Source organism: Bos mutus, chromosome 26 (assembly GCF_027580195.1).
Source record: "Bos mutus isolate GX-2022 chromosome 26, NWIPB_WYAK_1.1, whole genome shotgun sequence".
In the NCBI taxonomy this organism is placed as follows: domain Eukaryota; kingdom Metazoa; phylum Chordata; class Mammalia; order Artiodactyla; family Bovidae; genus Bos; species Bos mutus.
This window is the reverse complement of record NC_091642.1, coordinates 31,185,699-31,210,755: the sequence shown is the minus strand read 5'-3', so window position 1 is coordinate 31,210,755 and position 25,057 is coordinate 31,185,699. Positions and strand designations below refer to the sequence as shown.

The window sequence follows — 25,057 nt, the reverse complement described above, 5'->3', positions numbered from 1 at the left end:
TAGACAGGAGCCCACCAGGCTCCCCCGTCTCTGGGATTCTCCAGGCAAGAACACTGGAGTGGGTTGCCATTGCCTTCTGCAATGCATGAAAGTGAAAAGTGAAAGTGAAGTCGCTCAGTCATGTCTGACTCTTCGAGACCCCATGGACTGCAGCCTACCAGGCTCCTCCGCCCATGGGATTTTTCCAGGCAAGAGTGCTGGAGTGGGGTGCCATTGCCTTCTCCGATATAAGATGATGGCTGGCCCCTGAAGGACAGAACTGACAAAAGGCTGTGGGATGGTGAGTTCACAAAAGGAGGCAGGCCACAAGAATACATTTTAGTATTTTCTTTGGCAACTGGTAAGTCCCACCATCGCATTCATTTTAAATTGTGGGTTACGACCCATTAGAGGATGACAAAATCAAGTCCATGGGTTCGATCAGCACTTTTACTTTTATTACTTCAGTGAAATGGAACATGACTGATAGAACAGAAGACGGAATCCACTACGCACAGTAAGGGTGAACACTGTTCTGTGAAACTTCCATCTCAGTTAAAGGTGTGGGTGACACATAAATACATTTCTTACCTTGGTCACCCTAAAGAACTCAAGCGTAGGGCTAGGGACACAACCATGCAGAAAGAGCAGGGAGACAGACACTCTGGGTCGAGATGAGGAGTTTTAATGACACAGCCAACACCCACAGTCACACTTGGCTCTTCAGACAACTTCATCTTTGGGACTCGACTTGATGCGAAGTAAACCAACACACGGGAGCACGTGAGTGACATGGGCAGTACTCCTGATTCCAGCGAGGGGGCAAGACATTTAAGTTTCATTATCAAAGTACCTTTTTATTCTTCAAATAAAAACCTTAATTTGCTCTGACCTCCAAAATGGCTCTAATCCCAGGCCCCTATTTCTTTTCAAGAGATGTGCTTTTCCTGAGGGGCCAATTTAAACAGAAGCCACTTTACCAGAGGAGCCGTCTCTGTCCCTCAGTAGTCTCTAATCTAGTTGTGATGTTTACAACCAGGTCTGTGCAGGCAGGGAGCACATGAAACAGAGGACCGCTTTGGTGGTGCTGGTGTGAGTGCTGTTTCTTCACTGGATTTTGGTGACTGCTTCATGGATGGAGGTGGCCACGTACTCTAGATTTTTGGTGGTTAAGCCACACATGTTGATCCGACCACTTGGCAGCAGATAGATGTGCTTTTCATTGATCAGATACTCAACCTGCTTGGCTGTTGAAAACCAAAAAAGATATATAATCAGAGCAGAAGGAATCCTTTAAGCAATGGAGGTCCAAAGAGTCCATTATAGTGACAATTTCCTTCTTTCCCCCTTCACAGAGAAGCAAAACTATAGGAGTTATTTTGTTAGGTTGGCATAGCAAGAAGTAACTAATGCTCAACAGATTCTGGAAGCTACTCTCATGAGCTAAGTTTCTAATCCCCAGAAAGCTTAACATGGTTTTTCCTGATGGGAATTTTAATCTGGGACTACCTGTCCATCAAACCTTGAATGTTACATTCACTGGGATAGCCCATCAACCCAACCAAACCCATAGACTCAAGACCAACCCACGATATGAAAAACTGTTAAGAATCACTTCATTTATCTGTTTCTTCAACTGTATTTGCTTAACTCTGAGCACCTAGAGCAACTTCCCTTTGACACTTCATTTTCACAGTACACTGGACAAGGCCCTGAGATGAGAGCTACTGGATAAATGTTGTGTATGTGAACTCACAGGCTGAAAACTGCAGAGACCTCTCAGGCCTGGCGCATCTCAACTGTCATTCACACACACCCAGGAGGGCTTTCCCCTGAGTCTGCAGAAACGCTTGTGGACAAAATGGGAAGGGACTGTCTGTACTTCCTTTCTGCCATAATCTCTAGAGCTTTTGTGATTTATTGTAAAAGCCATTTAGTGGATTTTAGGTGATTTTTTTCCCCTTAAGTAATTAGCACCCTTAAGACACCATCAGTTTGAGAGAACAGGATAATATTAATAGTTATGGACTGAATGTGTCCCCCCAAAGTTCATATGTTGAAGCCCCAACCCCCAATATGATGGTATTAGGAAGTGGAGTCAGGTTTAGATGAGGTCATGAGGGTAAGCATGTGTGATGGGAGCAGTGACCTCCTAAGAGGAGACCAGAGAGCCTACTCACGGACGAGCTCTCTCTTTCTCTCCCCTTCTCTCCCTCCCTCCTCCACCCCATGTGAGGACACAGCAAGAAGACAGCCATTTACAAGCTAGGAAGAGAACCCCACCAGAACCTGATGGTGCTGGCACTCTGAGCTCAGATTTCCCAGTCTCCAGAACTGTGAGAGATAAACCTCTTGTTTAAACCACCTAGTCGACGGCATTTTGCTACAGCAGCCCAAGCAGACTAACGTGGTAATAAAATCATAATCATTAGAGGAGCAAGCACTTGTGCCAGGCAGTGCTCCACTCCCTTTATCTTAGCTCAGTTATCACCCCCTTTTACAGATGGCATAGATGGAAGCTACGTGACCTTCCCAAGGCCCACAGCTATTCACTGGATCTGGAATTTTGAGGTAGGCACTGTAACTCCCAACAGAGCATGCTTGTTAAGCCCATGCCCCAGGGGTAGATGTGGATACAGGACTTCCACCTTCATTTTTTAAATAGAAACGAAACTCCTCTACTTTTGTGGGGGAGGGGAGTACCACACTTGAGAAGTGAGTAAAAGTTAGGGACTCCTTCCCTAGAAAAAGGGTAACATACACAATTTTAAAAACATCATTTCAGGATGAAAGCCCCTGTTCTGATAGATGAAATGTAGTAAAGGAAGCTCTGCAACATGAGAACGGTAAGAACGAGGTGGTGTGCACATGGAGTTCACTGTACAATTCCTCCAGCTTCTCTGTATGTGTCAAATTTTTCCTAATAAAATGTTGGGAGCACACAAAAAAAAACCCTTCTCTTTTTTTTTTAAAGGGAGGGGTGGGTAAATGATGCCAAGTTCTACATATACAGCTTTATGTTATAAGCTCACGTCTATTCTCAGCATTTTCCAATCCATAATAAAACTAAGTCCCTACGCTGGACAGCAGGACAATATGGATATGTTATGGGACGACATCTCCACCTTGTGAGCTTTCAGAATATTACTACTAAGCCATTTCCATTTTACTACTACTACCATTTCCACTACACTTAATATCTTAAAAATTGTATAAGGATGATTTTCCTTAGCCCAGTGTACTAATTCCCCACATCAGGATGGTGAGGACACGCAAGGTTAACTAAGCTATCCGTTTACTTTCTTACGTAGCCTCATTTTACCCAAAGTATCTCTGTGGGTCTACAAAACATAATCTCTATAATCTCTACCAATTTTTTTCTGAGCCCAATTCAAACAGGTGCACTGATGGCCCTTGTTTAAAGGACCTACCAGCACCTCTGACAGTTCCTTACAACCCAAAAGCACATATCTGTCTCTAGAGCCACTCGGACACAAGTGCCACCCAAGGTCATATCTGCACCCTGTGAACAGTGGCTTGACTTGAGGTGCTTGGGAATAATTTACTAAATGACGCATCCTCTCTCATCAGACGGGATGGCCCATCGCTGATATGCTCCACTGATGGCTGACCAAGATCATGTGAGGCTGCCTACTAGACTTTCAATCGGCTTTGAATTCCAACTACAAATCTAATTTCTTTTTTATAAAGACAGAATGTTATAACCTAGGCAATGCTTGGAGACTAGGAAAGACCTGTTAAGAAATTAAGTCCCTGGAAAATCATAGGTAATGTTTATACTTAAGATTAAGGACAAGCCAAAAGGTGCTTGAGCATTTATAAAAGACGTTTCATAAATCAAGGTTCCAAGGTACATATCCTATTACTTCCCAGTCAGCCCTGAGCCACTTCCCGAGCCCACCAAAATGAAGATATCTGAGTTATGATCAGGACAGTGGGCCACAACAATGCTCTTCTGAAACCCCAGGGGTCCAGGAGATGGAGGGGGGGGCCACACTGAGAAAATCAAACTAGTTCCAGTCCAAAGTCTGGCTGACCAAATGGGCGACGGCTCAGGGAGCCAAGCCCAGGAGCACTGCCTGTGAGGAGTGCCGTGTCCAGTGGTGAGCGTTCCAGGTAGGCGGGCCACTTACGGTTCAACCCGGTGAAGCTGAACATTCCGATCTGCTCTGTGATGTGGTTCCAGGTTCCTGGGGTCTTGAGGGCTTCTAATCGTGCCCTGAGCTCAGATCTCATGGTCAGAATGCGGTCTGCCATTGTCTTCACGTTACCTGTCCTGAGTGGACAGCAATATGAATACCAACACAGGCAGCAGAGATGGCACACAACAATATAAACATTTTTTAAGTGTCATCTAAACTATAAGCTAAAAACAGAGTCAGAACCTATCTATTATGGTGTGTTGATGCCTGGATGGGTAGATAAGGAGACCAGAGGCATGGACTTACTGGACAGAAGGGAAGGACTATATTCACTGATGGAGTTTATGGCCAGTAGACTGGCTGTAATACCACTTATGTTTTAACTCACACTTCAGCAAGGTGCTGCTCAAGACAGAATAATATATTTTATCAGGCTTAATTAAGTAGAGATTGCAGATTCAGCTACTACACAACAATTACTCTGTTTCAAGGACAGGATAAAATACATACAAATTAGATAAGAACGAAGAGCCCCCAAACTGTTGCACGAACTTAATGCTATTCTAACAGAAATCCCTCCCTGTATTTCCTGACTTTAAGAGGAGGAAGCCTGGGAGGCGGGAGAGGAGAGGAAACTCCCATTCACCCAAGGCCTCCTTCCTACATTCCTGATTCTGTGTTACACACACATGTAGATGCCAGCCCTATTTTAGAGAAATAACTGACACTCAAAGAGGCTCAAGCAGTTTTGTCCTGCCTCTGCCAAAGTAAAAGGAAGAGACAGTGAGATGTAATGGGACAATCTCTGTTCTGCATCCCCACCCCTCACCCATCGGGCGTGAGCCCCTTACCATTCATTAAAGAGCTCAGGATCAGACAGGGTACGTGCCACGATCCGTGCTCCCTGAGCTGGGGGATTGGACCATGTAATTCGCACGATCTTCTCCATCTGGGAAAGGACCCGCAGGATGCTATCTGGTTCTTTGGCAACCACAGTCAGATTCCCCACACGCTCATCTAAAAAGAAGGACAGGTGTCAGCCCTGGGGCTCCAGCGGGGGTGGGGCCGGGGTGGCTGGGCTGTAACGCAGGAGAGCACTCACTGTAGAGCCCGAAGTTTTTGGAGAAGGACTGGGCACAGAAGAGCTCAAACCCTTCAGACACAAAATAGCGAATGGCCCAGGCGTCTTTCTCCAGGCTGCCAGATGCGAAGCCCTGATAGGCCGAGTCAAAGAAGGGGAACAGAAACCGGCGCTGCAAGGAAGCAAAGCGAGTCAGGGCAGGAAATGTTCCTGGAACCAACCTCAGACACAGGCCTTCCTTCCCCAAATGATGCCTGGAAGGACCATCTCATTCTGTCTGTTCCTCCTACATCTTTCCTTTCTGTATCCAACTCCACTTTATGTCTGTTTCTCTGTTCACCTAAATACCAACCAACAAATCTAATGACATCAGTAAAGCTCATTTCTTTAAGTACATAGTCCTAGAGAGTCATGATGCTGCTCTGCCAACAGGGCACAACTGATCATGTCACTCCAGGATATCAAAGGTTTCCAGGGGCTCCCCACCGCCCTCAGAATCAAGTCTGAGGCTTCAGCGCAGGGCCTGGCCTGTCACTCAGCCCCTCCCCTGGCCTGTCACTCAGCCCCTCCCCTGGAACTCTAGCCCATAGCAAGAATTACTTTCTCTTCCTTAAATAGACCAAGACCTCTGTCTTGGGCTTTTGACAGTGTTCTTCCCTCTGTAGGAAACTTCCTTCCCTGTCAGCCCCAACCTATCCTCATCCTTCAAAGCTAAACAGGGAAACCATTTCTTCCAGGAAAGCTTCTTCTGCTACCATCAGCCCTCCCAAAGACACACACTCCCCAAAGTCTGGGATATGTGCCTCAACGGCACCCCATCAACACGGCATCTCCCCGAACAGGCCACACTCTCTGAAGGTAGGACCGCCTCTGCTTTGCTCACTATTGTACGCCCATGGCCCCTGGTACATAACAGTTTATCAAGAAGCATTCTTTAAATACGTTAATGAATACACACACACACACACTCCCTGAGCTAGAAATTACAATGTAGAAAGTTATCCCAAAGAAATCATAAAAAGGTTTATTACATATATTGTTCACAAGAATAAGAAACCTGGGCTCTAAACAACCATCAGGTGATTTAATCAATGTGTAACGTGACACACTTAAGCATGTATAACTACACTAAAAATATTGAAAAAGAAAAGAGCCTGACATTCTGTATACCAGATTGCTATCAGCGGCTTTCTTTGGGTAATGGAATTCATAGTTAATACTTACTTTCTTCTTTGGGCTTTCTCCATTTTCCAAATGCTTCAGTAAACAGGTACTTCTTTTGAATACATCAACTGTTAATACACACCACTGTAAGAGCGGCTCTGAAAAGGCAGTTACCTTCATGACGGAGGCGATCTGCTTCCACTGCTCCGGAGTCGGGTCAGTCCCAGTCGGGTTGTGCGCACAGGCATGGAGGACAAAGATGGAGAACTCGGGAGCTTTCTGGGGAGAAGGAAGCCGTGTCAGCTCTGACGCCAGCAGGGACGTGGTGGGGCAGAGTCAGGGGCACACAGGACAGGCACTCCCTCCTAAGTGCCATTTCAGAAAAGAGCACCGGCTTGGGGAGGATGCTCAGACTCTTCACTTATCAACTGATCCAAAGACTGTCCCCCACTCTGCCTGAAACCTTGGCATTCTGTCCACTTTTTCTCTTCTAATCACCCACCTCCAAATCATTCAGGAAACCCTGGAGGTCTAGTCCTCTCTTCGCTGCATCCCAATAGTGATAGGACCGAATGTCTTTAAATCCAGCAGCAATAAAGACACCATTATGATTCTCTGCAAGCAAAGGGGTAAAACGTTAAATGTTTTACAAACACTAGGAGGCATAAACGGAAAGGACACAAGGCAGCTTCCAGGGCCGTCACAGGCTCCACGTCTACTGGGGGACACGAGGTGAGAGGTTAAGATGGAGAGGAATGACTGTAACCAAGAACAAGTTCAACCAGTTGTCGTCATGCTGATTTACACCCCACTGCAGAGGGATCTCCCTCCTCCGGGAAGGTTCAACATTCACTAAAACACAAGTTCGCCAAGACTCTTGGGAAAAAGCACTGCCAATCTGAACTTAAGCATCAGGTTACCCATGTCCTGCCATAATCCGCTGCTCAAGCCATTCACCGTTAGTTGATCCAGGGCTGGCATACATTTTCAGTGTAAGCGGTGAGACTTGTGGGGATAACTCCCCTGGCTCCTCTGTTTCTCCTCTCATTACAGCTACAGGACTCACCCCAGGTTGGCGAGGACACATAGACGGGCGTGTCCTTGTTGTTTGTTCCATTGTACCAGCGCGCCAAGAACTCAGCTCCGATTCGAAGTGCACCTGTTCCCCCCAAGCACTGCACACCTCCTACCTGAAAGAGAGACAGCAGGGTTGCTGGTCATTTAAGGGTGAGGTCAGATAACATTAGGGAAAATACAGTAATGATGAGCACTTCCTTAAATGTGTTCTCTCTATAAAATGTCCTAGGTACACGAAGAAGTATTATTTGCCCACGTTTACAAATAAGGAAACTAAGGTTAAGCTACTTTGGCCACCTGATGGGAAAAGCCGACACATTAGAAAAGACCCTGATGCTGGGAAAGATTGAGGGCAGGAGGAGAAAGCGACGACAGAGGATGAGATGGTTGGATGGCATTACCCATTCAATAGACATGAGTTTGGGCAAACTCTGAGAGATACTGAAGGACTGGGAAGCCTGGCGGGCTGCAATCCAGGGGGTTGGAAAGAGTCGGCCACGACTGATCTTCTGAACAACAACAAAGGCTGAGAAGTGAAGCACTTTCCTCAGTTACCAGCTATTGAGCGGAAAGGCCAGGTGTTCACCCAGGCAGTCTTGAAGTCTGACTCCCAAGGGAGCATCCCTCTGAACAGAGGTAGAGGACATACCTAAGCCACGTGAAGTGTGGCCTTCAAGGCAAACTCATTCCTTTGCACCCATCCCAAGATCAAAACTGCCCTCCAACAATAGCCTGTAAAATAATGTTCTGAGCTTGCCATCAACATCAATCTGCAATGCCCCTTCTCATCGCTATAATGAAGGCTTATTAATCCTTAGAAATGTCCTCATAGAACAAAGGTACTATGCATACACTACTTTTCTCTCCTCAGGCTTAGAATGCCCTCACTTGAGCAATAATTAAAGTCCTATACTTTGCCTTTTACAAAATACTTTCACACACATAGGCTTCCTTGATAGCTCAGTTGGTAAAGAATCAGCCTGCAATGCAGGAGACCCCGGTTCAATTCCTGGGTCGGGAAGATCTGCTGGAGAAGGGATAGGCTACCCACTCCAGCATTCTTGGGCTTCCCTGATGGCCCAGAGGGTAAAGAATCCACCTGCAACGTGGGAGACCTGGGTTCGATCCCTGGGTTGAGCAGATCCCCTGGAGAAGAAAAAGGCTACCCACTCCAGTGTTCTGGCCTAGAGAATTCCATGGACTGTATAGTCCATGGGGTCACAAAGAGTCAGACACGACTGAGCGATTTTCACTTCACACACATACTTATCTGACCTTCACACAGCCCTATAAAATAAGTACTAGATCCCCAATTTATACATGAGGAAACTGACTCAGAGAAGTGGTTTGCCAGAGGATTTATAGCTGGTGAGCAGCAGAGCTGGGCACACTTCCAGATCGCCTCAGTCTACGTCTAGTCACGGGGCCCCACTTCTGTTGTTCTGTCTGAACATCTTTAATCCTGCCCTTTCACAATTCTAACTGGAGAAATGTCATAAGTTACATATTGTTTAAATATCTAAAGAAGAAAAGAGAGAAAAAGATCACATAAGGAAGTCTATCGACAAAGAAGTATACGTACCAGTGTAATAACAGCGACAACCTCTGGGGAGGGAGCTAGGAGGTGGAATAGTGGTCAAAGGGACTTTGGCCTAATCTATGTTTTTTCTTTTTTTTTAAGATAAGGAGAATCTATTCATGCATTAGTTGGAAATTTTTTAATAACTAAAAAATTATATTTAGATGTTCTGCAATTTGCTGTAAAATAATTCCACTTTGGTGACCAAATATAAACCATTGTTGAAGCTAGCTGATGGATCCATGGGGGTTTGTTCATTACATTGTTTTATCTACTTTTATATATGTTTGAAATTTTCCACAAAAAAAGGAAAAAAACAAATCTTTGTAGATAAAGAAAAAAGCTTCCAAAATCTTTTTTTAAAAAAACTAGCATAAAAAAAAAAATAAATAAATAAAATAAATAAATAAAAAACTAGCATAAGATCAATGCAAGAAGATGACAAAGCAAAAAAGAGAGCTCTCTTTCATGAATATGGATATTAATGTCCTAAATAAATATTAATAAACACTATGTATCCAAGAGTACATTTAAAAATACCCCTTGGTCAAATGAGTTATCCCTTGAATATGTGATTATTAACAAATATAGGAGTGAGTCAGTTTTCCTAGGCCTCTCCCATGTATATGTGTCACTAAACTTTGATTCTCTCATGTTCAAAAACGAGAGAAAAGAAATATTAAGTCTGCTAGATAAAGAAAATGGTCACCAAATGACCATCATAACAGGAGAGAAAAATAGAGCTATGTCTGATATAAATGCTCAGTAAAACAAGAACCAATGGAGACATCCTAAAAACAACTTGAAAAAATTTTGATTCAGCCACGTCATGATGAACACTGAATCATGAGCAGAAATCCCCTGTAAGCTCGGAACCATGCAATGATACCAACTGTCGCTCTTATTCCCCACTGCTCTATTTTTATTCAGAGATTTGAGCATCTGTGAGAGAACACTGAAACATGAAACAGAAATGAGACTGACATTCAGGGAAACAAGGAATGAAGCACGGCGTCCACTGCAAGAAGCAAAGGCCGCGGATGCGAGTGGAAAAGGTCAGTGCACATCCGACACAGCTCCTCACAGGAGTCGCCCCCACCCCCGCCCCCGAACACCAGACTTTCCCATTAAAGGTTTCGGCTTCACAGTGTGATCTACCTGGATTTCTTGTGCAAATGGCTACCAAGGGTCATGTAACCCAAATGTACATTTTTTTTTTTCATTTCTCATCAACTAAGTTGAATGTCAACTTTATTCCTTATTTCGTATTTCAAACACCTCAGCACCGTGCGTGTTATTTCCTATACGAATGAGCAAGGTTTCCCTTGAATAGGGTTTTTAAGTTACCATGGATATGTGACAGGGGCATGTGGATATCAGTGAAGACATTCTCAGGCATAGGTTTTATTTTCTGTGCTCAGCTTCCAACTCTACCCTTTCTCACTCTAGAAAGCAAATTCGTTAACTAAGAGAAGTCAGAAAGTCAACTGTTGCTGTTTAGTCGCTAAGCTATGAGCGACTCTTTACAACCCCATGGACTGTAGTCCGCCAGGCTCCTCTGTCCACGGGATTTCCCAAGCAAGAATACTGGAGTGGGTTGCCATTTCCTTCTCCAGGGATCTTCCCTACCCAGGGATCAAACCCATGACTCCTGCTTGGCAGGTGGATTCTTTACCACTGAGCCAACTGGGCTTCCCTAGAAAGTCAGTACACTAGATTAAAAACGTTTGGAAGAGATAAACCCACTTCACTAACATTAACCAATCCTTGACATTCATGATGTATATGACAGTGACATATCAAATTCTCAAGAAATTATCATTCTCTCTAAAAATATATTGTACGCTAGATGAATTCAGTGAAATGCTAGTTGCTCTAAACTGTACCGACAACTAGCAGGAACAAACTTTGGGTGAATCAATAGTATGTCAATTTGATCATTCTGTGAACTGATTTTTGGCAAACTGCTCTAAAGCCCAAGAAAGTCTTGTATTTGGTATGAAGGAAAAAACCATAATAGCAAAGAAAATAAATGCAAACTTCAAAGGGAGCAGGCAATGGGGCCTGGGTGGCTAAACAGGGGTATCCAGAACAAGAGAAATGCAGTTAGGACTTGGCAGAAAACTATGCCAGTGTATAATCTGTACTCCCAACTTAGCCACACTGCCGGAAGGAATCCCTACTTGGCTCTAGAACGCCTGTCCAAGGTCACGATTTGCTGATGTAATGACTTCCCTGTGAGGAGCAGGAGAGCCGTTTAGGAGCCACTTGTAGTCAACGCTATGATGTGTTGATCTGGGTGCCCCCAGTTAGTTGGGCGGTATCTGGCACGTGGCACTAAATAAACATGGACTGAACTAGATGAAGAAAAAGAGTCCCTGATGCTGGGAAAGACTGAGGACAGAAGGAGAAGAGGGCATCAGAGGATGAGATGGCTGGATGGCATTACCGAAGCAATGGACATGAACTTGGGAAAACTTCGGGAGATGGTGACGGACCAGGAGACCCAGCGCACTGCAGTCCATGGGGTCGCAAAAAGTCGGGCATTACTGGGCGACTGAACAACAATAACAAGGTGAGAGCCACAGAGAAAACCCCAAATCTCCGAGAGGCAGTGGTCCAAGCCAGGAAACTGTGATGCCATCTCATGGTTCCAAGACCTCCTACCCGCAGGGGCCCAGTAATTTCAGAAGCTGAAATGTTTATCAGCTGAGATGAAAGTTGGACATTTAGTCCAGATTCTAAGATCTGAAGATGGAAAAGCAGTAGGAGGCGGTGACGAGTCTAGAAAACAGGGCTCCTCAAAGTGGTTAACGGACATGGTAATGTGAAATCTTGAGAACAGTCTAAGAAAAGACGTGATTACTGTTTGTTTTCTGGTTCCTTCTTTCATTCATGCCTCAACTCCTACAAGTTTTGGCTCCAATGTCATTTCTATTTCTACCACAACCACCCTAGTTAAACTTTCACTCCAACCCTCAGCACTCCTAATACACCTTCCACTGCCCTATTTTTTTTTTTTTTTTTTAGCATTTATCACCTTTCAATATACTATACTGTGCTCCTATTTATTATGTTTAATCTTGGTTTCTCCCCACAAAACTGTAAGCCAGGCAGAGACCCTGGGGTGTTTTGGTCACCACTGTGCTCCAGCATCTAGAACAGTGCCTAGTGGTAAGCACTCATCTGTTAACTGAGCGAATGACGGAACTCAAACATCTGAGGTCTCTGAGGTGCCAGGCTAGGAGCTAAGTGCTGAAGATCTACGAGGTCAGCAAATAAGCCATCACTCCTACCCTGGAAGAAGTTAGGGTCTGTGGGAGGGATAGGCTTACAGAACTGTACATTAAATCCAGAAAGCACTGCTATTTCCCCAGCGATGCAGTCCTGTGATGACTCAGAGCACTCAAATAGCTAGCTCCACCTGAGAGAGCTCAGGATTCAACATGGAAATAATGAGGCCTTGAAGGACTTGGAGGTGGGACTGGAGAGTCTGAGAAGTAAAGGAGGCATTCCCAGCAGAGGGAACAGCTGAGGCAAAGTGCCAAGTCATGGCAGGGCCCAGCGGGTCTAGAAAGCAGCAGGCTCTTCGGACGCCAGGACCTGGGAGCAAGAGTAACTAACTGGAAGAACAGGATGAAGCCTGGCTACAAAACACGCAGCATGCCCAGGGCAGAGTCTGCATTTTACCCTGTAGATAATGGAGGAGACACTGTGTGTGTGACAGGGGAAGCAGGTGACAGGATCAGCTTATTTTTTTTTTTTGCTGAGGAAGATCATTCTAGCTGCACTGTGCATTATACACTAGAATGGGGAAGAGACTAGAGGCCAGAGGCTATTATGAGAATCCAATCAGATGACAACGGGCTGAACAAGATAGTCACCTGGGGGAGGTTCAGGGAAAGAGGAAGTACTCAGAACTCAGTATCAATGGGTACCTAGGGTGTTGGACATGCCAAGAGGGTACCCTAAACCATTACCAAAAAAAGAGAGTAAAAGTCTTCAAATGTTTACGGACTGCCATTCAAAGTTGTTCTATGATCAAAAACACAACACAGGATGAACTAGACTAAGAGGAAGGGCTCTGTTCCACCAGCAACAGCCCTGGGTATTAAGTGAGGAAAACGGGGAGCACTGGGCAGGGGAACGAGCATCTATCTGCCAGCATAGTTAACAAGCATGTACGAAATGTACAGTCTTGGAGGAAGAAGCTTGCCAACACAGAATCTCTGTTTCCATTTGTTAACAATTGAGTTTAAACTAATTTATCAACCATCTCTCAAAAGATCACCCCCAGTTACCAAAGTTCCCTATTTTCAAACTTCATCGGGACTCTCTCTCTTCCTCTGTGGAAACCCTGGATTTTCAGAGCAACTGCCCAATGCTAACCATAATCTCTACCATTTCTATCCTATGTCTATCAGTATTCCTTCACCGTCTCTCATACCAATCCAGATAAAACCCTCATCAAGTTAATTATTGATACTTACCTAATCATTAATCTGAATTCCAAGATCTTCATCCAGAGCCTCCCTGTCTCCTCCATTATCTAAGAGTGAGCAGTGTTCATTTTACCCTGCCGTGTGCTTATCAGGGCGTGTGGGTGACAGCATGAGAATAAATCAATGACTCCAAGACATGGTCCCTGTCGTACATGAAGGCTGCACCTGCATGAAGGCTGCTCCAATGGCCTGACACTGGCCCAGCAGAGCAATAGGGCAGTTGGTTTAAATTGCACAATACCTAATTGGACTATTGCAAAAACCTGAGCTCATCCCCCTCCTGCACTCCAACCAGGTCCATCTTCTTCAAATACCCTTATTGGGTAACTCCTCTGCGCAAACCCTCAAGGGGCTTCCCCTGCCCTGGCTGCCAAATCAGCCTGCCTGATCTATCCAACATGTTCCCAGCTCTACTCAGGTAGGTCTTTTTACAACCTAGACCTGCTTCGGAGAAGGCAATGGCACCCTACTCCAGTACTCTTGCCTGGAAAATCCCATGGACGGCGGAGCCTGGTAGGCTGCGGTCCATGGGGTCGCTAAGAGGCGTCTTCACTTTCACTTTTCCCTTTCATGCATTGGAGAAAGAAATGGCAACCCACTCCAGTGTTCTTGCCCAGAGAATCCCAGGGACGGGGGAGCCTGGTGGGCTGCTGTCTATGGGGTCGCACAGAATTGGACACAACTGAAGTGACGCAGCAGCAGCAGCACCAGACCTGTTTACCTCCAACCTTTGTCCCTGGACTCCTAGTGTTCTAGACAAATATTCCTTTCTCTTCCTCTGCACTTCATGGTTCTCAACGTTGGCTGTCCTTTGGAGTCACAAGGAGGAGCTTTTTAAAAATACCCTTGAAGGGAAGGAATTGGAGGGAAAGGAAATAAAAGGGCAGAGGAGGGTGGTATGGGATAACGAGCCTGGTATGGGATCCTGCCACCAGTATGCTTTTAAAACCACCTAGGTAACAGAGTCAGAGTACAGAACCAGAATGAGCCCTGGTCTCATTCCCCAAGGTTCAGCTCAAGCCCCACCTCCAGACTCCACCAGTCTCTCTCCCTGGATTCCTATAACACTGATAATCTCTATCCCAATACTTTCTGTCACACACAGCCTCTCGCCAAATGTATTCTTTCATGATCTCTAGTTACACATAGACTATGTACCAGGAAGCACTTAAATGAGAGACGCTGAGATTAAGACTAGAAGAATCAAATATTAGAACTGGCAGGATCTTGAAGCATCTAGACTAGTGGCTCTTAGACTTTGGAGGGCCACAGGCTCCTTCAGAAACTCTGATTAAAGGTATGGAATACACATACACACAGAATTCTGAAATTCAGAATCTGGGGCGTTCAGAGGTCCCTTAAATGATTCCCTATGCAAATACTCCTTATGGGACCATGAACCATAAACTAGTCTTTCTCTAACTCATAGATGAGTTGTAGGGGCTGGAGGGGCTGCCTTTGGTCAAAAGTAGTGGCAGAGCTGGATCCAGACCCTGATGTCTTGATCATTCCATTAAACTCCCTTGGCTTGGTATTCCCACTGACTACTTCAAACCCAGCAGCTGAAATCTGACCATTTCTTGGGCAAAAGTGTACAACTAAAGAACCTATGCGTTATACAAAAGCATGTTACTTCCACAATCAGGTTCCTGAGGTCACACTCTTTAAACCCTTATTCACTGACAGTTCAATAGACACGATACTTAATTTTTAACCTCTTTTTACCCTCACAGCTTCTAAAGAGAAAACAGATCCTCACCCAAAACTCACCCGCTTCTCTTGCAGAGCTGGGCTGTCATCCCCAAGGGCCAGGCGGGAAGCACAAGTTCGGAACTCTGCCAGGCCCAGGATGGGCAGATACTCATGGTTTATGCTGCTGTCGTTAGCAATCCTCTGCTCCACCTTCCTCACGACTGGCAAAACCCAGGGCTGGCTATCATCGGTGCGATAAGCTAGGACACAAGAAAGAGACATACAACAGGGGAGCCTTAGGCTTGATCCAAGGAAGAGTCTGGAACTGTGAACAGGGGGAGTTCTACCACCTTCCAATCAAAGCAGAACTGTGCTGCTCACTCACTCACTGCCTGCTTTCAGCAGGCACCAGACTAGGTGCTGGACAGGCAGAAGGACAGATGTGATTCCTATCCTTCTGGAAATTACAGCTCTTACCTCCAACAAGTAGAATGCTGAAATAAAACTGGGATATGACAGAGTCCGACTGAGTGACAGAGTACACACAAAAGTACTTAGCAAATTAAAAATAGCGTACAAATGCTAGCTATGTCAATATTACTAGGGCACTGAGGTCTCCAGGCCACTGGCCCTGCAACCGCCTTCTTCCTGCATCTCCCCAGGAGAAGGGTTCGGTGCTACTTTAGATGAACGCCTCACCTGCAAACACCAACACGGAGAAAGAGGGCACGAGAGGGAGGAACTGTAAAGCAGAAATGGGACAGATGGCAAGGAGACACTCTGTGACTGAAGATTCCAACAACTGGTTACACAATCGTCCAACATCCAATTTAAACACATCTTTGTCCTCTTGCTGATTTTTGATAACAGCCAGTGTTTACCAATTTGACTGTTCTTACCACTCACTTCCTCAGCTTCACACTTTCACTGATGTAAGTTTAACTATTTCATAACGTTTAATAGTGATTAAAGCACATTTCTAAGCATTTCTTCTATGCTACAATTATTTTCAGTCTACTTTGGGTTACCCCTATCACTGACTTTTTTCTCCCTATAGTATCTTATGATCATTCTGAGATTACAGCTTGAGAGGACAGCTGCTTTGGCCTGTATCCAAGCCAGTGACCTCTCTGAGCAGGATTCCTGACAGGAATTTGCTTCTGCTGGAATGTTTAGGTCTCCAATAAGCCTATACTTTGGCAAAGGATGGTGAAACTGACATTTTTAAAATAATTCTTATCTTGATTTCTGCTCAGCTTTAATCCCTGACTTTTTTTTTTCTAATCACTTTTTAGGGTAGTTGATGTTTTTTGAACAACACATTTTGATTGCAGAAAATTTAGAAAAGCCTAGAAACAAAATAATAAACATTATAATTAACACGTAATTCCAGCACCCAGAGATGAGGAATATAAAAATTTTGGTGTATAACCTTCCAAACTTTACATGAGTATACTCTTTTATAAATTATGTATCAATTTTATATAGAATTTTCAGCATGCTTTTTTCCACTTGTTAAATGTATATTATGAATATCTTTCATCACCATTAACTACCTAAATCTCTGTACTATGTCTATATTCTTTTTAGAGCTGCATAACTGATAAATGCACCATAATTTGTTCATTCAGACTCCTGCTGATAGACACTGGAGTTGTTTCTAATCCTTGGCTATTAGAAAACAATTCCTCAGTGAGCCTTGTACACACGTCATCTTACATGTACGTAAATACAGCTGTAAGAGGCAGGGTTGAAAATGGAAGAGTAGGTTGAGAAGTATGTGTATTTGTAGCTTCGTTGTTGTTTTTGCGGGTATACATTAGTTTACTACTTTCAACCGATTTTCACTTCCAACACATGACAAATATGGTTAAGACAACTGACTGGAAGAAACTGGTAGCAATCGATGAACAGTTTAAAGAATACGGTCCTTTTAAATGCAAATATGTTACCTTTAAGCATACTTTGTGTTATCTGTAGCTTTGATAGACACGGCCACCTGGGCTTTTTTATGGGGATTCCATCAGTTTACTTTCCTACCGTGTGTGTTAGTTGCTCAGTTGTGTCTGAGTCTTTCCGACCCCAAAAACTGCAGCCCGCCAGGCTCCTCTGTCCATGGCATTCTCCAGGCAAGAATACTGGAGTGGGTAGTCATTCCCTTCTCCAGAGGATCTTTCTGACCCAGGAATCAAACCCGGGTCTCCTGCGTTGCAGGCAGATTCTTACACTGTCTGAGTCACACATTCCTACCATAGGTTAGGGATTTTATCAGCTTACATTTCTACCATGAGTGTATAAGAGTGTCTGCTTCCCCACATCCTCAGCCACTGAGTGAATTTTTGCCAACTTAAGAGTGCAAATGCTATTTCAGCGTAGTTTAAATTTGCCTTTCTCTTAGCATAGAAGTACTTGGGCATTTTTCATACACATGAGCCATTTACAACACAATTTTAGTGGCTAGACAATATTCCTTTCTACATATAATTTAGTAACTGTTTGTGTTACTTTTGATTATTTGCTAATATAAACAAGGTAACGAATATTTCTGTATCTTTATACACATTCATGAGGGCTTCCTTAGAAAAACTTCTAGATGTAAAATTACTAGATCAAAAGTCAGACAACAAATAAGACTTAGTAAGATATTTTGATTCTGTGTCTGTCTTCTATTCCGTCCACTAACCCTGTCCTCCAGGAATGTGTCATCTGCAAATCTGATAAGCATATCAAGCCAGTAATAAAAATGTGAACAGAGTTCCAGACTGACACAGCCACGAATCAACAACCAGTCTCTGGGTAGGTGAATCTGATGCACAATACAGTCCTATCAGTCACACGAGACCCACTGGCCCACCAAACTAACTCCCTTTCAACGAGTTCAAAAATCCTGCTTTATCAGGCGAGGTTTGGTCTGGTTTTTCAAAGAGATACCGAAATAACTTACTCTCAAATAATCACTGTCCCTGAAAGAGATCACCCCATCTATGATCACAATGCTACCATTGTTCTAAATATTCCTGGAATTATTCTCTTGGAATTGTCTTTAGAGGCATTATTATGTCTCATTATTCTGCATATCCTCAACTGTCCCATATTTTCATCCTTTGAACATAAATTTAATCTTTGAAAAGAGTACTTACATTATGCCCAGCAGAGTAGGCGGGTGAATGGACTGAATAATATGAATGGAGAACAGCTATAAAAAGATGGCCTCCTCTGTGGGTCCAACATGCTCTAGAAAAGAAGGTTTCCAGAAAACTCTGGGCAATAGCAGTATATCCAGACTACAGCACTGAGGGGATACTATTTAGATGTACAAGAATATGGGTGCCCATAGAAAAACTAATTCTATTATGCTTCCCATCTATGTTTAGAAGATTTCTATTAATATATTATATAATTACGCTACATAGATTTATAAATCATGTAAATCATGTCATTTATAAATCATGTATTATAAATAAATAAAATATGAAAAATAAAGAAAAAGTCCTAATACGAATGCTCTTACCAGTAACAAACATACTCCATGCAACTATAAAAAAATCCTGTTATATGACTGGAGGCAGGAAGGCACTGGGTCCATATTGTGACAAAAGAGAAATTGGCCAGTTCACACCTCTGCTTCCTTCTTCACTGTCCAGGCTCCCCCAGATTCAGTTCTAGATTTGTTCTCAATGCCTTGTCTAACTGTCCTGCTGAATGTCCTAACTGTCCTGCAGTCACTCTGAGTTGATCAGAGCAGTGAGGAAGAGGCATTATCAACAACCACTGTTCTTGCTCTGCCAGAGGGATTCTATTCCGGTTTGTTGGACCTATGAGCTTCTCATTCATTCTTTCATTCTCTCATGTGTTTGACAGGTACTCACTGAATCCACCATGAACCAGGCACTGACTAGAAAAAGCTACGCAGAGATGAGTAAGATAAAACAAGATACTGTCTGGTCTCCCCCCAGGAAACACAGCATAGAGTCCTTAATTCTCCTGTAAGTGATCAGGGAAGATTTTACAAAAGACAGAGTATGAAAGATGGTAAGAGTTTCAAAGACAGACAAGGAAAGGGGGCATTCCAGGCAGGCGGAACACTTGTGCAAGGTCCCAGGGGCTTGGAGAGATGAGGTTTATGAGGATCTGCATTTTCGTGGCTCGGAAATAAGATCCATGGAGAAGCAGCAAGGAATGGCTCAAGGAGTCTTGGGAGTCTCTTCTAAGGAACACTGTCTCAATGGGGAAACCACTGAAAGCATTTAAGTGAGTGACATGGACAGCTGTACATTTAAACAGAATCATTTGAGTGACATGATGGAAAACAAACTGGAAGGAGGACAGAGGTAGATGGTTAAGTAAGGAGGTTTCTGCAATAATCCACAAAGGAAATAATGATGTCCTAAATTAAGGCAGCAGCCACAGGGATAAACAAAAGGGGACACATTCACGATAAACTTATGAGGAAAAGAAAAGACAGAACCTAACATCCGCTGGATCATCAAAAAAGCAAGAGAGTTCCAGAAAAACATCTATTTCTGCTTTACTGACTATGCCAAAGCCTTTGACTGTGTGGATCACAATAAACTGTGGAAAATTCTGAAAGAGATGGAAATACCAGACCACCTGACCTGCCTCTTGAGAAATCTGTATGCAGGTCAGGAAGCAACAGTTAGAACTGGACATGGAACAACAGACTGGTTCCAAATAGGAAAAGGAGTACGTCAAGGCTGTATACTGTCACCCTGCTTATTTAATTTATATGCAGAGTACATCATGAGAAATGCTGGGCTGGAAGAAGCACAAGCTGGAATCAAGATTGCCGGGAGAAGTATCAATAACCTCAGATATGCAGATGACACCACCCTTATGGCAGAAAGTGAAGAGGAACTAAAAAGCCTCTTGATGAAGGTGAAAGAGGAGAGTAAAAAAGTTGGCTTAAAACTCAACATTCAGAAAACGAAGATCATGGCATCTGGTCCCATCACTTCATGGGAAATAGATGGAGAAACAGTGGAAACAGTGTCAGACTTTATTTTTGGGGGCTCCAAAATCACCGCAGATGGTGACTGCAGCCATGAAATTAAAAGACACTTACTCCTTGGAAGAAAAGTAATGACCAACCTAGATAGCATATTGAAAAGCAGAGACATTACTTTGCCAACAAAGGTTCTTCTAGTCAAGGCTATGGTTTTTCCAGTGGTCATGTATGGATTTGAGAGTTGGACTGTGAAGAAAGCTGAGTGCCAAAGAATTGCTGCCTTTGAACTGTGGTGTTGGAGAAGACTCTTGAGAGTCCCTTGGACTGCAAGGAGATCCAACCAGTCCATTCTAAAGGAGATCGACCCTGGGATTTCTTTGGAAGGAATGATACTAAAGCTGAAACTCCAGTACTTTGGCCAACTCATGTGAAGAGTTGACTCATTGGAAAAGACTCTGATGCTGGGAGGGATTGGGGGCAGGAGGAGAAGGGGATGACAGAGGACGAGATGGCTGGATGGCATCACTGACTGGATGGACGTGAGTCTGAGTGAACTCCGGGAGCTGGTGATGGACAAGGAGGCCTGGCGTGCTGCGATTCATGGGGTCGCAGAGAGTCGGACACGACTGAGCGACTGAATGGAACTGAACTGAATGACCAAATAAATAGATGTAGAATTGATGAAAGTGTCACCAACGACCTCCAAAGTCTCTCCAGTCTGAATAAAGACTGGTGGGGGTGAGGTGGGAGAGGGGGCAACCAAGTAAGCAGAAGAGAAAAAGAAAAGATGGGGGAGGGTAGAATTCACGTGTTGTCTAAATACACTGAATTTGAGGTGGTTGTACAACGTGTCCAGCAAACTGTAGCAAGTATGGGTCCAGCATTCAGGGAAGTAGTACAGGATGGAAAAAGGTTTTATAATTACAGACATGGACGGTGGCTGAAGCCACAGTCATAACAAGAACTTACTGAATACTTAGTACATACAGGGCACTGTGCTAAACACTTCACCTTAAAAAAAAAAAACACAACTGTCATTTAAGTCTTATAACAACTCACAAAATAATATTATGATCTCTATTTTAGGGATCTGGAAACTGAGGCCAGAAGTTTCCCCAAGATCATAGGATGATAAGGGCTAGGCTGCCATACTATTAAGTGCATGGATCCCTGTGTTTTTTCTAATGAGCAAGAGATGTTCAGGGAAAGCCTGAAGCCAGCAGGCCCCAGGGGACTGACTGTGCAAGAGGTCTTTCTACCAGCACACCCACCCCAACTCCATGCACCACTGCCTTCTCCCCAAGGACCAGCTCTTAAGGAGTCACACAGGTTCAGGTGAGTACAGTGGTCTCAATTTCCAGAAGAACATGGAAAATTAAGTGATTAAACCATCACCTCCCCTTCCCTCATCCATCCCCATCCAAGAGCCCATGAACATATGCCTCTTTAAGGTCCTTCTCCAACTAGGGTCCCTGGGAAAGGGCCGGGGGTACTTGATACAGCACATCTCACCCACAGTTTTATTTGAAAATGCTAGGAAACCACATTAAAAACAACAAATATAAAATCAAGCACAGTTTATCTGGAACAAAACAAAGTTTACATGATAAACGGACTGGAGTCTGTGAAGAAATGTCTTGCTTCAGGCTACATCAGGCTAGACACATATTTCCCCTGCCCTTAAAGTTCTGAAACTTAGCATCATATTCAACACTGGAAAATATGATGCTCTGCTCTGTTACTACATGGAAATTATGCAAATAGTAACAGCAAGAAAAATTCCTGGGGAAACTACCTGCAAGTGGAATGAGCTAACAAGATTAGAGTTGCAGCTCATTTTAAATGCCCAGCGTCACTAGAACTTGAACTGGATAACTTCCATTAGGCTTTATCTTAACTTAGAAAGAGGAAAAAAAAAAAAAAAGCATCTTTCCCAAAGTCGGCAAGATTAATTACATTTCCTTCACAAAGGATATACTTTGGGATGTGTATAAACAGAGCCAGGACATAAGAAAGCCATAAAGAGACTTCTCACAATACTATACTTTAATGAGACCCTTATCTGAACACTTACTATCCACACACAAAAAAAAATGGGTCTCAGTGATCAATAAAAATAACATTTATATAGCACTTTTCATTTATATGTCACATTTCACACATAATTATTTACTTCAAAGTCATCTGATTAGATCAGTAACATTATTATCCTATATTACAGTCATGTAACATGCTTGTGAATCTTAAGAGTAGAATTTTAGAGGAAGATCACTCCTTTCTGGCCCCTCACTTAATAGACAGAGTCCCGCCTGGGATGTTAAATAACACTCCCAAGGTCACATCACTGGACTACAGACCCAGGCCTGTACCCAAGTCTTCTCACTCTTCTCACTACAGTGCACTGGCTCCATCTGGACCACCTGAAGCTGCCCAAAATAGAGAAGGGGACAGAGACCCAGGTACCTGACATGGCCTATAATCCCAGCTCTCCCACTTACAGCCTATGACCTGCACCAAAATGTTTCATCAATCTGGGCTTCAGCTTTCTTACCTCTAAAACAGTAATAGTAATAAACAACCCTCCAGAGTCATCCTGAGCACTTAAACCATTTGCTTCTAATAAAGAGAAAGAATTCCTCAGTTCTCACATGACAAAGGCACTTTCACAGTTAAAGTGACCCCAATCTGGGCCACAGAATGCGCTTCTGAGTCAATCACTTCTGGCCTTAGCAGGCAGGGTACTTAATTCTGCAAGGGCAATATATTTCTGAACCAGGGTTATTTCATTTTGCAGTTCTTGAGCTGAAAATTTTTACTAAACATCTTTTATGTGACCCACCCAAAGAAATGCCAAAACAACCACAGTAATAGCTAGTACTTACATAACTCCTACTTAGGTGCAAGACACTGTTCTAAGCATTTTAAATGCATTTAATCCTCACCAAAAGCCTGTAGGATAGTTCAAAGGTAACTGAGCAAATAAAATCTGAAGTTTTAAAACGATGTATTTAGATTAACATCAATACTAGTTCATCATGTTATACCCAGCTCTGAAGAAATATCTGGAGGTTCTGGATTGGTTTTAAATTAAGAGCTTGAATAGTGCTCATTTCAATTCAATTCAAGGTCTTTCAATATCACCCCCACTTTGCTGCCTGCTAAAAGCATCACTTTCCCTCTGTGGGTGAAACTATGTACAACTGGCTTTTTATGCTTTATTATGGAAAATTTCAAATATATACAAAAGTTGTGAGAATAATATAATGGATGCCCATGTACCCATTACCCAGCTTCATTACCTGCTGCTTCATTACCATGTACCCATTACCTGCTTTTTCCTCACCCCTACTCCATACTCCCTGGTGAAAACTTTAAAAGATCCTTTGAACAGAATCACTGTGGGACACCTGATTCTGAATCTCCTTCTTGCCACTTCTTCTCTTCTACAAAACACTTCAATTTTTCTCTTTCTGAATTTCTAGTCCTTCTATTCTGTCTGTTCCCTAGCACAGAACACGATCCTACTCATGCTCTTTTCCTTGGCTTGCTTTGTATGCCCTTGGGTAAGTGTCGGTGCGGCTGCAAACATCCCAATGACGTTGATAGAAATAACAAATTCAGAGAAGATTAGGAGTTAAAGGAACTTCAGAGGCACTCCAGTCCAGATCTTTTTCTTGGTAGTAATAAAAAAAGAACCCAATGCTCTCAGCTGTCCAAGGTCCAAGAAATACACGCAAGAAATGATGACAAGGATGTGTGGAAAGTAAGCTTCTACTGTCCACATTCTTTCCTCTCTTTTCCACCATCTCTACCCATTCCCACCACAGCCAAAACATTCTTCCCAGATCCCAAGGGAGCATTATCCTGTCTCAGAAGCATTTTAGATCTTTATTATTTCACTTAACACCTGCTGATTTTAATCTCCTTGGGGCTAAAACCAAGCTTCAGTCTTTCCTGAACAAGGCTTGGTAAAGTACCCGACTGATACCTTGTAGTCACTCAAATATTCACTGACCCAGACCAGAGCTCTGTAGGGCTAAGAGGTCTCCTTTATCCACTCCCCTGTAGCCAGGACTCCAAGCCTATCAGGCTTATTTTTCTCCTTCTCCTTTCAATCCCTGACTGCCCCATTTCTTGAGAGGCAAAAGAATGCAGTGAAATACACAATGAATACACAATGCAGAATCAGAAAACATGAGTTTGTGTCTTGACTGCTACACCTATTCTGTGTGTTCACAGATACATCTCCCTTTTCCAGGGACTCCATAAACAAGGGGCAGGTTGAACTAAGCCTCGGGGATCTTGCCTCGTCTCCAAGCTAGACCTCGGCATCTCCTACGGTCCCCACAGCCCGCTCCACTCCCACGCTGCTCACATTCTTAGGCACTGCATCCTTACCTCCCACTCCCAGGTTGACCTTGCGGGGGTCCGGATCCTCCCGGAAGTCAGCAGTTAGCTTAAAGACAAGGACCGGCTGGGCCTGAGGAACCTCGGCAAAGATTGATGGAGGCGCCATAGCTAGAAAGCAGGAGTCGACTGAAAGCTTCCACTCAGCGCCTGGATCCTCTCGGTCCGGTCCAACCGCGGCGACTGGAGGAGACTCTCACCTTCACCTAGCCGGCGGGGGCGGGCCCGCGGCCTCCAATGGTCGAGCCGCGTCCGGAGCTTGGCAACGCGGTTAACCAATCGCGAGCTTCTGACTCAAAAAGACAGGCGGGCGGGGATGATATTAGCCAATCAAAGAAAAGACTCTTATCTGAGCCGGTAATGATGCAACCAATGCAACGTACGCTGGCTGGGAAGGGGCGGGGATAGGGTTGATTGGCAGAGCATGCTCCTATCGCTGAGGCCGTT

General features: G+C 44.0%; 1 protein-coding gene across 1 annotated transcript; it reads right to left on the bottom strand.

Annotated features, from left to right (window-relative positions):
• Positions 1 to 304: 304 nt before the first annotated feature.
• GOT1 (glutamic-oxaloacetic transaminase 1) lies at positions 305 to 24,825 on the bottom strand. Its single transcript, XM_005892067.2, has 9 exons — positions 24,602 to 24,825; positions 15,316 to 15,497; positions 7,454 to 7,577; positions 6,890 to 7,002; positions 6,562 to 6,666; positions 5,245 to 5,395; positions 4,994 to 5,159; positions 4,134 to 4,276; positions 305 to 1,226 (listed from the first exon to the last, which is right to left on the bottom strand). The coding sequence occupies exons 1-9, from the start codon at positions 24,717 to 24,719 to the stop codon at positions 1,087 to 1,089; spliced, it is 1,242 nt and encodes a 413-aa protein (XP_005892129.1). The 5' UTR covers positions 24,720 to 24,825; the 3' UTR covers positions 305 to 1,086.
• Between the last annotated feature and the right edge of the window lie 232 nt (positions 24,826 to 25,057).

Coding starts and splice junctions, on each gene's coding strand:
- GOT1 (XM_005892067.2), bottom strand. CDS start 24,719: ATGGCGCCTCCATCAATCTTTGCCGAGGTTCCTCAGGCCCAGCCGGTC. Junction 15,498..24,601: donor GGTCAACCTGGGAGTGGGAG/GTAAGGATGCAG, acceptor CTTGTGTCCTAG/CTTATCGCACCGATGATAGC. Junction 4,277..4,993: donor CCTGAGCTCTTTAATGAATG/GTAAGGGGCTCA, acceptor CTGTCCACTCAG/GACAGGTAACGTGAAGACAA.